Here is a 15,579-nt window from a genome sequence, read left to right as displayed (position 1 = left end):
TTCACAACTATCTTTTGTGCACAAGCGCGTGCACACACACACACAATATTTCTTTTTGTTTTCCTTACCACGAGTTCAGTTTTCAAAACTGGCAAAGTTGGATGTCAGAGCCAATGTTTCAGGCTTAAGTTTTCATTGTGCTTTTCTTTACAGTCCATTGCCTGGGGCCAAGTAATTTTTTTTTTTTTAAGTATTCAGAAACACATGCTACTGTAGTTGCGTGTTCAAACACCCATGTGGAACCAGTCCTCTGGACTTATACATTCGTTCTTAAAAGCCTGGAGTATGCAAACAAAGATGCAGTGGGCAGAGGGCCAGTTGATAAATTTCATTTCCTACGAGCATCTGCATGAAACAGAGCTAGAGAGGGTTGCCCCTCCCAGGAAAGCAAGAGCAGGACTTGTTCGCTCTGTGAATTAAACAGTCACCTCAGATGGCCTACACCACATTTATTTTTTAGGCAGCTCTTAAAATATATGGATTTCTATCGCTCATAAATGCAATGAGGAAGCTGGGGCTGAGAAGGCGATCACACAGGAGTGGACATGAGCCGTGGAAACACGTCCAGTCAGCTCTGCTGAGCCATTTTTGCACTTGTTCTTTTCAGTTGAAATTGCTAATGGAAGGATAATTTTCTAAAGGAAACTTGCTCTGCTAATCGAAGTGCACTCTGTTTCAATAATGATTTACCACCCCCTCTAGTCCAGGCTGTAAAAATGGGTTCTGTTTATACCAAGAGATACCTGGATCAAGATATCTGGGTTGTGAACCATATTTGATCCTTATTTGTAAACAATCTAGTGCAAATGTTATGACAATAATGTCTCCTCCTGGGAAGAGTGACCACTTGCCCCCAGATGGAGCCAGAAAGAACGGTCTTGTTCTCTGGGTGTCTGCTTCTCCTCTCACCTGTGCTCCCAGCCAGGTGAGGGGTGTTCTTGTCCTGGAGTACCTGGAAGAGTCCCCTTTCAGTAATAACTGCACTCTTCTTATATTTACATACCTCTTTTAAGATGGTGTTTGTTTTAAATATTTGAAGTTAACTTCACAAAAACCTTTATAAGAATGTGATGAGAGAGTCTATATGTAATAAGCAAATGTAGAAAATAAAGCCAAAGATTGAAGGACCTGCTGCGGCCCTACCTAGAAGTCAGTAAAGGAACCACAAAGAGAATTCCCTGTGATACTCCCAGGGCTCTCGGCTGACTCAGGCCCCTCCAAGGCGCTCCAACAGAACTCTCAAGCTCACCTCATTGTTGGGGGCCAAAATGAACCTACAGCCAAAGTAAAACTTATGTGGTTAAATCTCTCCTCTGGCTTTCAAATTGCCTTCCAAGGTTCCTCAGCAATTAAATGGCAATATTACTCCAGCCTCAGGATGCCAAAATAATTATGGAACACTTCCTGGATAGAAAAACGTGTCACATTTTTCCTTCCCCTCCACCCCTCCAAAAAAATAAGTGGTAGTTATACTACGTTGGTCATCCACTTTAAAAGAAAAGCAGACCAAGGAAAATATCAAGTGTGCCTGTCTCCGTGTGCACTCTTTACATAACACAATACAAATGTAATTTTGGAGTCCTCTTTCTTCATTTAACCCATGACATCTCTCACTACAGCATCCAATACTCCTATTAAATAAAATACAAAGGTGATGATGCTCTTAGTGACAAGATTTTGCTCAGTCAGATCTTTATTCAAATTCAGTTTTGTTTTTCACATAATTTCAGGTACCATACAGGGACTCAGAAAGCAAACTGGAAATAGTTCAGGAAACGGAAATAATAACTTGGACTGAATTTAAAAGGTGAATAAATTTTTATTTTAAAGCAATAATTCATCAACAAAAGGTAGCATTTAACCTTTCTACCACATGATTTTTCCACTGCCACTGCAAGTTAGTTCATATGACTAATAAAACCCAACCAGGCAACTGCCTTCGTTCGGCCCATGTGGTAAAATTTGAACTCTGTCTTAAAAACAACTGCCACCTACGTGCCAGAGATGAAATCACTGAAGAAATACGGGCTTCAAATTTATCACCTATAAGAGCAGTTTAAATAAGTGCAGTTTAAAAGCAACTCAGAGTTTGTGTTTTTGTTTTTGTTTTTAAATTCTACTTTAAGCTTTGGAATGTCCAGAGAAAGGTGAAGAGAAGTAAAGGAGAGAAGGGACCCAAAGTTCCAGTCTCATGGGTCTCCAAAAGGAGAGTCCCAGAGGTTGTGGACCAATTTTGGTTTATATTAAGCAAATTTATATTAACCAATTTTGGTTTATAGTAAGTGCTTGGTTTAACCAGCACTTGGAATCTCTAAGGATGCCATGTCAACATATTACTTGGAACCATAGGCATGAGATTTTGGTGACCTCATGGGCACAGCCAAAATTAACTCCCAGTATTTATGTAACTGCCAGAGATGACAGGGCAAAGATTGCTTATAATTTTTTTTTTCAGTCAGCTCATAGCACTTCTTTGGTCAAAGAGAGAGGATGTGGGGGTACTTTGGGCTCTATTTTTAAAGTATGCAATATTTATACACACACAGACTAGTCTGCCCATAATACCATCTGAATGTTTAGATGAAGGCATTAAAAACAAAGTGATTTCCTGTTGCTCGCTGAGAGGATGCATTTCAGAGGTATGTGTGCTGTGCCTCAAAGCAAAAGCACTGTTAGCGGTTATCAAGGTAACATGTAAAAATAACTACCCCAGTACAAAAGAACTTCAGAGGAAATATGAGCGAAGCTATCCGTCTCCCTTAAAGTCTGGCCTTGAGCTGCATTAGACTCTAGCTGCATTCTCCATTACATTGTTATCCTTATCAAACAATGCAAACAATTTTAATGAGCTTATCTACTAGAACATATTGCCAGATATGCTAATGTAAAAACGATGCCAACCGTACAGGCTGCCTCATTAATCAAAAGGCTCACAACACAATGACCAAGATCAGTCCCATCCTCAAATCAGACCTCAGCAAAATACCAGGAATTACCTTCCTACTGTAAATAAGAAGGGCGGGCTCCCCCACCCATGCGGAGGCCATAAACTCCTAAGAAAATGCATAACGGCACCCAGTTCTTTTCAGGTCCATTGCAGTCCAGTCTCTTTCTAATAAACCTTGGGTTCTATGGAGAAAATTTTGGTGAATGTCTGACACCGTGACCTCTGCTGTCAATCCTTGCACCAATCAGCGAGCAGAATTCTTACAAAGCTCCATCAATCTGGCGGTTCAACATCACAGACTGCAGCTTAATCTAGAGGATTCCATCTTTCCTGCACACACGCACACCAGGGCAAGCGCAAACCTTTTCCTCACCATCCTCCTGGTTCCCTGTCTTCAGGCACAGCCTACCTCATGGTTCCTTTAAAATCTAAAAAGGAAGGAGGAAAGGAAGTGCTCCAGCCTGTCTCCCTTTGGAGAGGGGGAGAAAATTGCTTGCATTTTGAAATCAATGTGGAAGGAAAGAGATGGAGGGAGACCCCTTGCAGGCAGCAAACCTATTCACAAAATGCTTTCCATCTGCAATCGGGAAGCCTCCGTGCACACCCAACATGACACATGGAAACAGATAGCAAATAATCACAACCGCCTTTACAAACGCCCGTCTGCAGCCGGGTCCGGGGGCAGCGTCTGCTCTATTATATAACGGGCGGACTTCCGCGCTCCCGCCCGCCGCGGTCCCCCGCCCGGCGCCGCTCCCGTGCCAGCCCCATTACCTGTAGGAACGCTCCCCGCGCACTGTGTGCTTCCGGAAAGGAATGATGGTCCCGTTATCCTGGATGATGTCGTTGTTGTTCTCGCCATTTGGGGACAGGGTTTGGGTCGGCCCGGGCATTGGCGCACTCCCGAGGATGGGAACAAACCGCTGTGGGCTGGCTGGTGAGGAAGGTGGCTGCGTCTCGCCTTCCCGCTCGCCTGCTCCTCGCGCAGACCGCGCCTGCCGCCTGCTCGCTGCTCGCAGCTCCCTTCTCCTCCTCGGATCCCGCCCAGCCCTCTCGAGGCCCGCCCTCCCGGCTGCTGACGTCAAAGCGCCGGCAGCAGCACCCTGGTCACGTGGCCCGGCCCATCCCCATAGCAACCCGCTAACTCATCACCTCGTCTTGATTAGTGCTGGGCCCCGGCGTGACCACGCCAGCGGCTCCAAGCAGGCACCCGGGCAGGCCTACATCTGGCATGTAAAACCCCAGGCCACCCCCGGCCCCCCTCGCAGACTCGCCTGGGTCTGAAAACCAGCTCTTCCTCTAACCATTTCCTTTCCAACCCGAGCTCCCACTGCAGCTGTGTACACAAAAGAACGATTCAGGCAGAGGGGTGTGGGAGACCCTTTAACTCCTTCAATACCAAGTTCTTGTGTCATGAAAATTAAACTCCGTCTGGTTTCAGAAAAATATAAGACGACCTGGTAGCCTCCTTCTAGAAAGTATATCAGACTAAGGGGTTAAAACTTCCAGGTTCCTCCCCCATTCTCCAAACAGCAGTAACCGCCTCCCCAAAAGTAGCCCCAAACCTGAAAAGCTAAGAGGAAGCTGCATTTCCTTCTAATCAATATACCTTTACGTTAATAATGAGAAGATCAAAGATTGCAAATTAAGAGATTTTCTGCACAAAAGAATCCCCAGAGTTAAAAAAAAAAAAAAAGATAACCACCATTTTAGAACATCATGATTACACACAACCTCCCAATTCAAATTCTTATACTGCCTCCCGATATACATAATTAAATCCTTGTCATGTATTTTATTTTCTTTGAATTAAACACGTGAACATCCAATTTAGTATTTGGAGGCTCTCAACATTCAAGCTGTTCTGTATCATTGCAATGGAGCTTTCAAATACATTGGCTAGGAGCCAGGTACTATTATTATTACCATCCCTATTTTAAAGATGAGTAAACTAGTGAGATTAAGCAACATGCTCAAGGTCACACAGCCAGGAAGTAGTGAACTGGAACTTCAAAATGACATGCTTTTATCAATGTGATTGGACAGTGGTGGTCTATGTTTAATGTGAACTCATAAATGTTATAGATCAAGGTAAGAATCAAGTACTTTATGTACTTCTCAACATGACCACTGTGAAAAGAGAGCCGTGAATAGAATTGCTAGTACTGTGCAAAGTGTATGGATTAGATTATAAATTCTGAACAGATTCCAGATGTGTCCAGTGCTTTCCTTCAGAAAGAAGAAGGGAGTTTGAAGGATTCTCTGCTTATCAAAAGTGGTCTCTGACCCTTTGTGGGGTGGGAAAGGAAGGAGAATTGGAATGTAAAAGACAGAATAAATATATGTAGCAGAAAGTACTAGGCTCATGCCTTCACATCATTGTATGGCTTACCAGCTTTATCATTTTGTGATACAGATGTTAAAACAAGTAAAAAAATTTGTCATTCCTGACAATTCTCCAGCATATTTCCCTGGTAATAAGTTATTTCTGGCATCAAGCTCCTAGAATTAGAGTCAAATGGTTTACAACCCAGATGGTAATGATAATCTTAAATAAGGGGGCATTTTTTCCTATTCTGTATTCTCCTTTTGAACTATATTTTAATAATTTTATTTTCTACTTTCTCCAGTGAATTCACAGTGCACAAGTTGATTCCTTCATCCATATCTCAGCTTACATGAGAATTTTTTTCATACAATAAGGATCCAACTCTGACCTAAGACTTCACAAGGTATAACAGATAAATATCGAGGTACAAGAGATACACAGCAAGCCTCACATTGCACAATGAGCTAAAGGGGCATGAGAGTGTAGTTACTGCTACAAAGATCAACACTTCCTCTTACTATTTCTGTTACTTGACCCATGGCTGTTAATTTCCTTACGAATTTGTTCCCCTTCACAAAAGCTTCCCCTTTCTTTGGGAACAGTCTGAAGTTAAAAGGCACAGTCTACAAATCAAATATTTAATGTTTTCCGCATACACTCTCTCATTTGGGGCTCTTTTGGATAGCTTTCTTTTCCATGATTCCATATTTAAGTAATACGTTACATAACTGGTGTTATCCGAGGGACCATGTTTGTCAGAATTTGAATGTATTATAGATCATTGGTTATGTCAACTAATTTTGTGGAGAGAATACTCCCACTGTTTCTGGGCTGTTCATGAAAAAGAGGACTATGACCAGGAATTTGGGTGAATGGGCTGAAAGGGGAGGGGTAGTGGGGCAGGTGGAGGAGGTACCTAAGAGCCTTGTAAGTCTTCCTCCAGGACTGCTTTGAACCACACCACTCTAAAGGGACCCAGAGAGCCCCCAGAGACTTGTGATTACCCTCCGAGATGCAGGGGTAACAGGGGTAATAATTTGAAAATATTAAACAGATGTGTTTTCATTCCTCTCCCCATAAATCAGGTTACCTGGCAGCCATTCTCCAGTTTAGCCCTGGGGAGAAGGGGAAGGCACATTCCACTTTGGGAAGGAGGATGCTAGGACAGAGGGAGACGCCAAACAGGCAGGAAGAGGGCGGGGAGAGTACCCTTTCTAACCTCAAGGTTGGAAAGAAGCAGGTGGAAGTGGGAAAAAGCAGAATCTCCCACCTCCGGGTCCCTGAAGGAAGACGTTAGAGAGGTTTTGGCTTTGTTCTCAGCCTAAGGGAATTTCTTTTGCCTAATGAGGCAGAAGTCCCATTTGAGACTCTGGGAAGAGATGGCTTTCAAAGAGTGTCTCCCCAACACCTTCCTCCCCAATCAAGGTGCAGCCTCATCACACTAGAGGCTAAAATCAGTGGCTTGGTACAGTTAGGCAGAGAACCCAGGGAGAGAGGAGGACATCTAAAAGACTGAATATTCACCCAAGAGATGGAGCGCTCCGAAGACAGTCTAAACTGGAAGAGGCTGTAATACTGTGAACTTTTTAAAACCTTTCATTTCCCGTCCCCCTCAGCGGGGCCAAGAGAGTCGCACAGATCACATACACACAAATAAACTAAAATGTCTCGTGTACATCTGACTGTAGGTGAAGGTTTGTCTTATGTACACAGATGTATCTAAAATAAAGTATATCCAGATCATCATCCTAGATCTCCAACTGCCCCATAGAGAAATGGCTCCTCTTAGGAAGCATCATGGATTGAAGCTGGGGCTCTGGCATCAGGCAGACTTGGATCCCCGGCTTGGTTTCACCACCTGCGGGCTATGTGACCCTAGCAATTTACTCTGCATCTAGTTTCCTCATCTATGAAGTAGGTGTAATAATACTGGTTTCATAGTGTTGCCGTGAAGATTAAATTACATAATATAGTTGAAGCAATTGACGTAGTCTCTGGCCTATAGCAAATGGTCTTTAGTGGTAGATGTTATTTTTAAACAGTAAGTTAAGCATACTCTGAAATGTTCATTCACTCATTCACTTGACACATATAGCTGGATTTCTTGTGTACTACAAGCTGGTAAAATAAGAAGAAAAGTCCCAGGCTCTGTCCTCAAGGAACTCAGGGCTGTAGATGAGCAAGATGAAAATATTGGCAATTATGACACAACATGATGCTGTGATAATGGCACCATACAGTGTGATATAGAGCCATAGAAGATGAGCACCTAATTCAGAATGGAAACTGGGAAGTAGGTCTGAAAAGTAATAACTCAAGCCTTGGTGAGTAATAATTATAACCTTTTTTGTTCACTTTCTCTGTGCTAAGCAGAATACAAGATCCCTTAGGGAGGGGCTTCCACTGCTTTGCCCACTGCTATATCTTCGGTTCTCAGCATAAGGGCTGGCAGGTAGTAGGCACTACATGAATACATAATTCACTGATTCAACAAATATCTGATTTGATTCTCACAATGACCTTAATGATGAAATTGAGGCTCAAAGAGCAAAAGCAACTTGTCCAAGATGTCTTGGCCCCAAAGTTGACATGCTTCTCCACTAGGCTCTACTGTCATTTAAAAGAGGAACGGTAATGTAGAGGGGAGACAAAGGGCTTCTCAAGCAGATATACTTAGGTACAGAGGTACGAAAGGGTGTGATATCCCCGGGAGACAGCAAAGTTGTTTAGTATGGATTGAGAACAGAGTGCACGATGGCAGGGGACAGGGCCAGGACCAGGTGCAGGAGGGGCTGTGGCCAAGCTTTGAAGCTTGACCTTCACTCTGAAGGTGTTTTGGAACCATGAAGTGCTTTAGGGAGGGAAATTCATGGTGAAATTTGCATATCAAGAAGATCTGATGCTGCAGTAGCATAGAAGACGTGTTGGAGTATTTATTTATTTGTTGTTTGTTTATTTTTGGCTTCGTTGGGTCTTCGTTGCTGCGCACGGGCCCTCTCCAGCTGCAGCGAGTGGGGGTCACTCTTCGTTGCGGTGTGTGGACTTCTCATTGTGGTGGCTTCTCTTGTTGTGGAGTACAGGCTCTAGGCGCACGGGCTTCAGTAGCTGTGTCATGCGGACTCAGTAGTTGTGGCTCTCGGGGTCTAGAGAGCAGGCTCAGTAGTTGTGGTGCACAGGCCTAGTTCCTCTGCGGCATGTGGGATCTTCCCAGACCAGGGCTCGAATCCGCGTCCCCCACGCTGGCAGGTGGATTCTTAACCACTGCGCCACCCGGGAAGTCCCATGTTGGAGATCAAAATGCATCATACAGTGATGAAGGCCTAAACTTAGACAGGAGCCAAGGGGTTGTAGGAGCAAGCACAGATTTGAGATATTCAGAAGGAATAACTGCTATGATTTGTTGGACTAAATGGATGTGGGCATGATGTTGATGGGGATTAAGGGTGGGCAGTGAAGGAGAAAGATATTTCAAGTGAATCCTAAGTTTGCGGCTTGGGTGACCAAGGGGATAACAGTATCATTCATCAAGATGGGAAATACAGATTGAATTGTCCTTCTGGAAGAGAGATTCTCATAGCATGTTTTGGACATAGAGAAGTACCTATAGGACATCCTAGTGGTGACAATGATTGGTCACCAGGCTTCACACACAGTGGGTGTTTGTTAAGTATTTGTTGAATAAGGGAACATGTGGGTCTTTGAACGTATATGTTTGACTTGGAGATACATATGATTTGGAGGAAATTGTCTCATGCGTGATCATTGAAGCTGAGGGTGTGGATGCCCTCACTCAGGGAGAAAGAGAAGGCCTGGGATGGAACTCTCTAAAAGCTGAGTGATAAAAAAGAAGCCTGCAAAGAGACGGCAAAGGATTTGGCCTGATGGGGCCAATCACAAGAGGGAGTGGTTTCAGTGGGCCCAGGGGAGAAGTGGGTATCAGAGAGGAGGGAGGTGTCTCTAGGGCCAAATGTCATGGACCGTTTGAATCAGATAAGGACAGAGAATAGGACTTCCCTGGCAGTCCCGTGGTTAGGGCTCCATGCTTCCACTGCAGGGGGCACGGGTTCAATCCCTGGTTGGGGCAAGCCCAAAAAAACAAACAAAAAACAGATAAGGGCACAGATGTGTTGACTGGATTTGATAAGGTGCTCTCAAAGGTATTTTTAAGAGATTGAATTTCAGATCAGACCCATCAGTGATTACTGAAGAAAATAAAGAAATCTTCAACAAGTAGGGAAACTGTAATTCTTAGCAAGATCACTAGTATTCTGACCTAACAAAGATACTGAAGGAATGAGGTGACATTAAATTATGGGTCATGTACATATTGTCAGCAACTAACTAGCATCAACAAGTATTTGCACTAGAAAGCTCTCGGCAGTATTGGAGGAGCCAATATGTTCATTAACGAGCACTTGTTAGGCACCAGATGTGTCCCCTTCTATGGGGTCAAGACCCACCCTTCCCCCCAAAAGTCAAACGAATATTTAAAATGTGTGTTTGGAGAGCAGGATTATTAAGGCAGATCCAGCAGACACAGAGCCAGAGCAACGAGCGAAAAAGGAAACCAGCCGCCGTCCCAGTCCACAGGCACAATCAAGGAAGATGGAACTGGGCACCAACCCAGATTTTAATTTTCCAAGTTCCTAGGTTATAGCACAGTCCCATTTCTCTTGAGGTTTAGGCCAGAGAGCACCGATAATTGCATCCTGGCAGAAATCATTGTCTATTTCTCCAACATGTGAGATTTGTCTAAAACAGGGATTTTGCATTGCCTCGGATATGAGAAATCCAAAATACAAGAGCAGAGAAGATGTGAAATCATCAGCCAGGAATGGATGCTAATCCCGATTCCATCCCAGCAGTACCTACTCATCACGAGTGCCTTTTCCAAGTTAAAATGTGTTCACTGAAGCTGATAATCACTGCTGTCAAAGGCATTCACAGCTGTCACACCACCTTAGATGGAGGGAGGGGAGCTTCCTTAGATTGTTATCGCCTCTGAATGCAGACAGAAGATTCCACTTAGCAGTCACCACTGCTGCCCTGGGACAAGCAATTTTCCCATGTGTATGTCTTGGTATTTTCCAGTAGGGAATGGCAGGGACAGGTTATCAATCAGTGGCTTAAAATATGCTCCACACCCAAAATGATAGCAGTGAATAAATGCATGATTGGCCAGCCAATGGTGTTGGCTCTGAAATCACATCGGTGGCATAGAGAGGTACTTGAGAGTGGTCCTTGTTCGCTATTTTCACCCTGAGGCATAGAAGATTTTATTAGTTCTTTCTTTAGATCTGATGAGAATTCTATAATATGTATATGCCTCCTGGCTTTTAGTAATAGAGTTTTATTTAAGAAAAATTGGTAAATGTTTTCCCCCAGATGAAGAATGCCCTCTTTCAAAACCAACCTGAGCAGGTGGACTGTTCCAGGATTGACTTTTGAGATTACTTGTCTTTGCAGATTATTTATCAGCCACAATTATAGCTATGCCGATATGTCCACAAGGCAGAGTTTTGTAAGCCTCCTTCCTATTTGCTAGTAAAAAAGCGAGGTTTCTGTAATGTCAAAATATAGAACGTGCCATTGCTTAAGGGAAGATTTCTCTGTGTGTTGGAATTTGCTTTCTAATTTGCTTTTTCTTGGATTTTCTCAAGGTTGGACTTAATTTTGTGGAGTAACTCACAGAACATGATGGGAACACAATTCACAAACTTGCAGAACATTATGATTTCTGTAACCAATCAATCAAATCTGTGCAATTTAAGGTTTCACTCTATTTTTTTTTTTTTTTTTTTTTTTTTTTGCGGTATGCGGGCCTCTCACTGTTGTGGCCTTTCCCACTGCGGAGCACAGGCTCCGGATGCGCAGGCTCAGCTCCGGATGCGCAGGCTCAGCGGCCATGGCTCACGGGCCCAGCCGCTCCACGGCACGTGGGATCTTCCCGGACCGGGGCATGAACCTGCATCCCCTGCATCGGCAGGCGGACTCTCAACCACTGCGCCACCAGGGAAGCCCCAAGGTTTCACTCTATTAAGTAAAAATGTGCTTCTGAATTATACCATCTTGTTAACTGAAGAGCTTTAAATATGTTTTCCATAAAAATACAATGTGATAAATGTTATAATTGAAGAATGTATTAAGTAGCACAGGAATATAGAAAAGAAAGCAACCGTGACTGGAGAGACAGGAAAAGTTTCACCAAGGCCATGATATTTGTACTGGAGCTTGGTCATTCACTCAACACGCATTTACTGAACACCTACTACATGCTAGGAATAAAGGGTGCTGGAGAGACAGAAATGAACAAAACAGGCAAAATTCTCTGCCTTCGTGAATCTTATACTTGAGTGTGTGATGTGTGTGTTGTGGGGTAGGAGGGTGGTTGTAGGAGGTGAGGGTAGAAAAGATCGCAGTGACCAGAACGTACAGGGCTTTGAACGGCCATTGTGAGGACTTTGGCTTAAAATCAAAGTTAGGAGCCATCACTCTGCAGCAGGCTTCACAGTATCTATTGGTCCAGATGCGGAATCCTCTCCAGCAGCAAAGACCACGATAATAGCAACACCTAATATTTACTGGGTGCTTTTTAGGGACCAAGCGCTCTGTTTCGATTGGGGAGGTATTTTTAATCCTCACAGAAACGTATGAGGAAAGGGGGATTTTAAATCCTGTTTGTCAGAGGAGGCAGCTAGTTAAATAACTTAGCCAGCTCATCAGCCAGGAAGTGGCAAACCTGGGCGTGAACACACCCGCCAGGAGTCAAAGCTGGCATCCTTGTTCACTAGCTCAGGCTGCCTTCCACTAGGGTCTGAGAAAACCTGGGTGCAAGAATGCAGAATCTAGGGCTGGGGAGCAGCAGGGATGCGACAGCAGGACACAGAAGCACGAGAAGGTCGATTGCTGCCCTGAAGGCAATTCAGTCTAGGGAGCAAGGAAGTAACGCCAGGAAAAGGGTGGAGAAAGAGAGAATAAGGTGGGTGGGGTCGAGAGACAGGATAGGAGAGCAGTATTCATGGCAGTAAGGGGTGGAGACTGGAAGGATAGGAGTTGTAAAGTATGGTTAAGGAGGACTTCCCTGGTGGCGCAGTGGTTAAGAATCCGCCTGCCAACGCGGGGGACACCGGTTCGATCCCTGGCCCAGGAAGATCCCACATGCCGCGAAACAACTAAGCCCGTGCGCCACAACTACTGAGCCCACGCACCTAGCACCCGTGCTCTGCAACGAGAAGCCACCGCAAAGAGAAACCCGCGCACCAAATGGAAGAGCAGCCCCTGCTCGCCGCAACTAGAGAAAGCCCGCCCACAGCAATGAAAACCCAACATAGTCAAAATAAATAAGCAATAAAATAAAAGATACTAAAAAAAAAAATTATGGTTAAGGAAAAGGGAGAGGGAGGGAGGAAGAGATACCAGGACTGGGGGTTAGCGGTATGTGTGATTAGTAGGGAAAATTAATTTTCTTACCCTTATTTATAGCGATTAACTATTTTCTTTTTCTGAGTAAGCCTCAACCATCAATATACATTTCTTTGATATCTTCTGGAGGGGAGAGGAGACCACAGGCATTTTTTGGTATTTGTTTTCAAAGCTGAAATCTGCTTTCATTTTCACTATGCTAAGACTGTGACAATTCAACCCTCCAACACTAGACATGCCTAGTCGAATGTTCTTACTGAAATGTGTCCATGCCCAAGTTCATGAAATTCCTTTACTTCCTTCCCCTATTTTATTTCCACGTTTAAACAAAACAGGTCTTGATGAAGGGGCTGGGTAGGACAACTGAGAAAGGATAAAAGGCACCTTGGGCTCAGTTGAGGGGCAAAGGAAAGGAAGAGACTCTGGGTACCATTAACAAGTAAATTATCTTCCAGAAGGCTCACAAGCTTTCAAGAGACAATTTCCTTAGGGCTCTCAAAAGTTAACTAGCCCACTGGACTTTATTTCTGATTTTGATATTAAAAAGTACCAACTGAGTAAAGAGACTCCTTAATATAAATTCAAAGCCAAGGTGGAGGGATGGGAAGACAGGAGTTCTAACAGGTACCAGTGGTCTCTAAAGTTTCAGAGCTACTCAGGACCTAGGCCACCAATGGCAGGGAGACTGGGAGGGAGGGTCTTCCTGAGCCTGGGGCTTCTCTGACAAGGCTGGTGTGTGGGGGGCAGAACTACAGCTCATGGGTGGCTCCTCAACAGTGTGTCAAGTGAACATGAGGCCAGCAGCTGGGAAGCAGTGTGAGTAATGCAAGAGAAATTCCCCAATTTCTGACCTCATCCAAATAAAATTTTTAAAAAGAAAATTTAAAAAGCTTACTTCATTAAAAAAGAGAGGGAGAGAATGCAACTGGAAATCATGAATTAAGATCTAAGTCTCCAAAAGAAATGTTTTAATTAGCACTTACGTTTTGTTTACTCAAGAGCTTATAATGCCAAGTACTTTCATCAATTCACACTCACTATAGGGCATGAGCATGAGGGGTTCAACTAGAGTATAGCACATAAAAGCATGAAGGGTTACCTTCAAGTAGCTTCCACTTAATTTCTGTGTGAAGGAATCAGACCCCTAGGAAATCCAAAGGAATCTTAACATATAGGGAACCACGATAAATTAACAGTCAGCTGAGAGAGCGAGGTCAATTCCTGGGATTAACTCCTCACACAGCCTGCCTTTCATACCCTCCCCCAAAGGCCCATCTCCAGTCTCTTCAATGAGGATGTCATCAGCCTTCAAAGAGGCAGCAATGGAATCAATATGAATGAGAAATAATGGCATGTAGTGCAAAAAGCATGTCTAGTGCATTTCTATTATTTTTGTCTTCCCCTCCTTCTTCTGGGAACTATTCTTTCAAACCTTGTGATTCTAGTAAAGCTTGCCAATTATAATATTCCATCCTCCCGGACCTAAAGATTGGTTCAAGGTTAGGTCTGTGACCCAAGCCAGGCCACTGAATATTTCTCTAGGATTAAAAAAAATTAGAGCTGCAGTAGGTGTGTTTTTGAGGTGGAATGTGGGAGACGGTATCTTCCTTACTGAAGATAGCACTTTAGAATTAATATAGCATACTGTTAGGCAATAAAAATAAATAACAGGCATCCAAATCAGAAAGGAAGAAGTAAAACTGTCACTATTTGCAGATAGCATGATATAGTACATAGAAAACCCCAAAGACTCCACCAAAGAACTGTTAGGACTAATAAATCCAGTAAAGTTGCAGTATACAAAACCAATATACAAAAACCTGTTGCATTTTTATACACTAATAATGAACTGTTAAGAAAACAATCCCACTACAATTGCATTAAAAATAATAAAATAAAGGAATAAATCTAACCAAGGAGGTGAAAGACATGTATATTGGAAAGTATGATGAAAGAAATTGAATGAATTAAAGAATACGCAAATAAATGTAAAGATATTCCATGCTCGTGGATTGGAAGAATATTGTTAAAATGTCCACATTATCCAAAGCAATCTGCAGATGCAATGTAATCCCTATCAAACTGCCAATGGCATTTTTCCCAGAAATAAATAAACAATCCTAAAATTTGTATGAAACCACAAAAGACCCCAAATAACCAAAGCAGCTTGAGAAAGAGGAACAAAGCTGGAGGTATGTGCCCCAATTTCAAACAATATTACAAAGCTATAGTAATCAAGACAGTATGGTATTGGCATAAAAACAGATTCAAAGATCACTGGAACAGACTATATAGTCCAGAAATAAATCCATAAATACATGGTTAATTAATTTATGCAAGGGAGCCAAGAATACACAATAGGGAAAGACACTCTCTTCAATAAATGGTGTTGGGAAAACTGGACAGCCTCATGCAAGAGAATGAAACTGGACCACTATCTTATGCTATAAACAAAAATTAACTTAAAATGGTTTGAAGGGACTTCCCTGGTGGCGCAGTGGTTAAGAATCCGCCTGCCAATGCAGGGGATATGGGTTTGAGCCCTCGTTCGGGAAGATCCCACATGCCACGGAGCAAATAAGCCTGTGCGCTACAACTGAGCCTGTGCTCTAGAGACCGCGAGCCAAAACTACTGAAGCCCGCGTACCTAGAGCCCATGCTCTGCAGCAAGAGAAGCCACCACAATGACAAGACTGTGCACCTCAACAAAGAGTAGCCACCACTCGCCGCAACTAGAGAAAGCCCGCACGCAGAAACGAAGACCCAATGCAGGCGCGCACACACACACACACACACACACACACACACACTTAATTAATTAATTAATTAATTTAAAAAATGGATTAAAGACTCAAACATAAGACCTGAAACTATAAAACTC

At 43.4% G+C, this 15,579-nt stretch overlaps 1 protein-coding gene across 2 annotated transcripts in view; it reads right to left on the bottom strand.

The window, feature by feature from the left end:
• Positions 1-15,579, bottom strand: part of MAPRE2 (microtubule associated protein RP/EB family member 2) — a 160,062-nt gene that overhangs the window by 94,571 nt on the left and 49,912 nt on the right. The window contains exon 1 of one of the 2 annotated variants that reach the window (XM_082640969.1): positions 3,722-3,990. The exons of the other annotated variant lie outside the window; for it this stretch is intronic. Within the exon in view, the coding sequence (XP_082497095.1) occupies positions 3,722-3,840 (119 nt within the window). The 5' untranslated portion in view covers positions 3,841-3,990. Of the gene's footprint in view, positions 1-3,721; positions 3,991-15,579 lie in introns of those variants that run through there. 2 annotated transcript variants of the gene reach the window in all.

This window comes from Mesoplodon mirus (genome assembly GCF_964341445.2).
Source record: "Mesoplodon mirus genome assembly, chromosome: 13".
Taxonomy (NCBI): domain Eukaryota; kingdom Metazoa; phylum Chordata; class Mammalia; order Artiodactyla; family Ziphiidae; genus Mesoplodon; species Mesoplodon mirus.
Note: the sequence above shows the minus strand (reverse complement) of the source record. Positions and strands in the feature narration are given on the sequence as shown.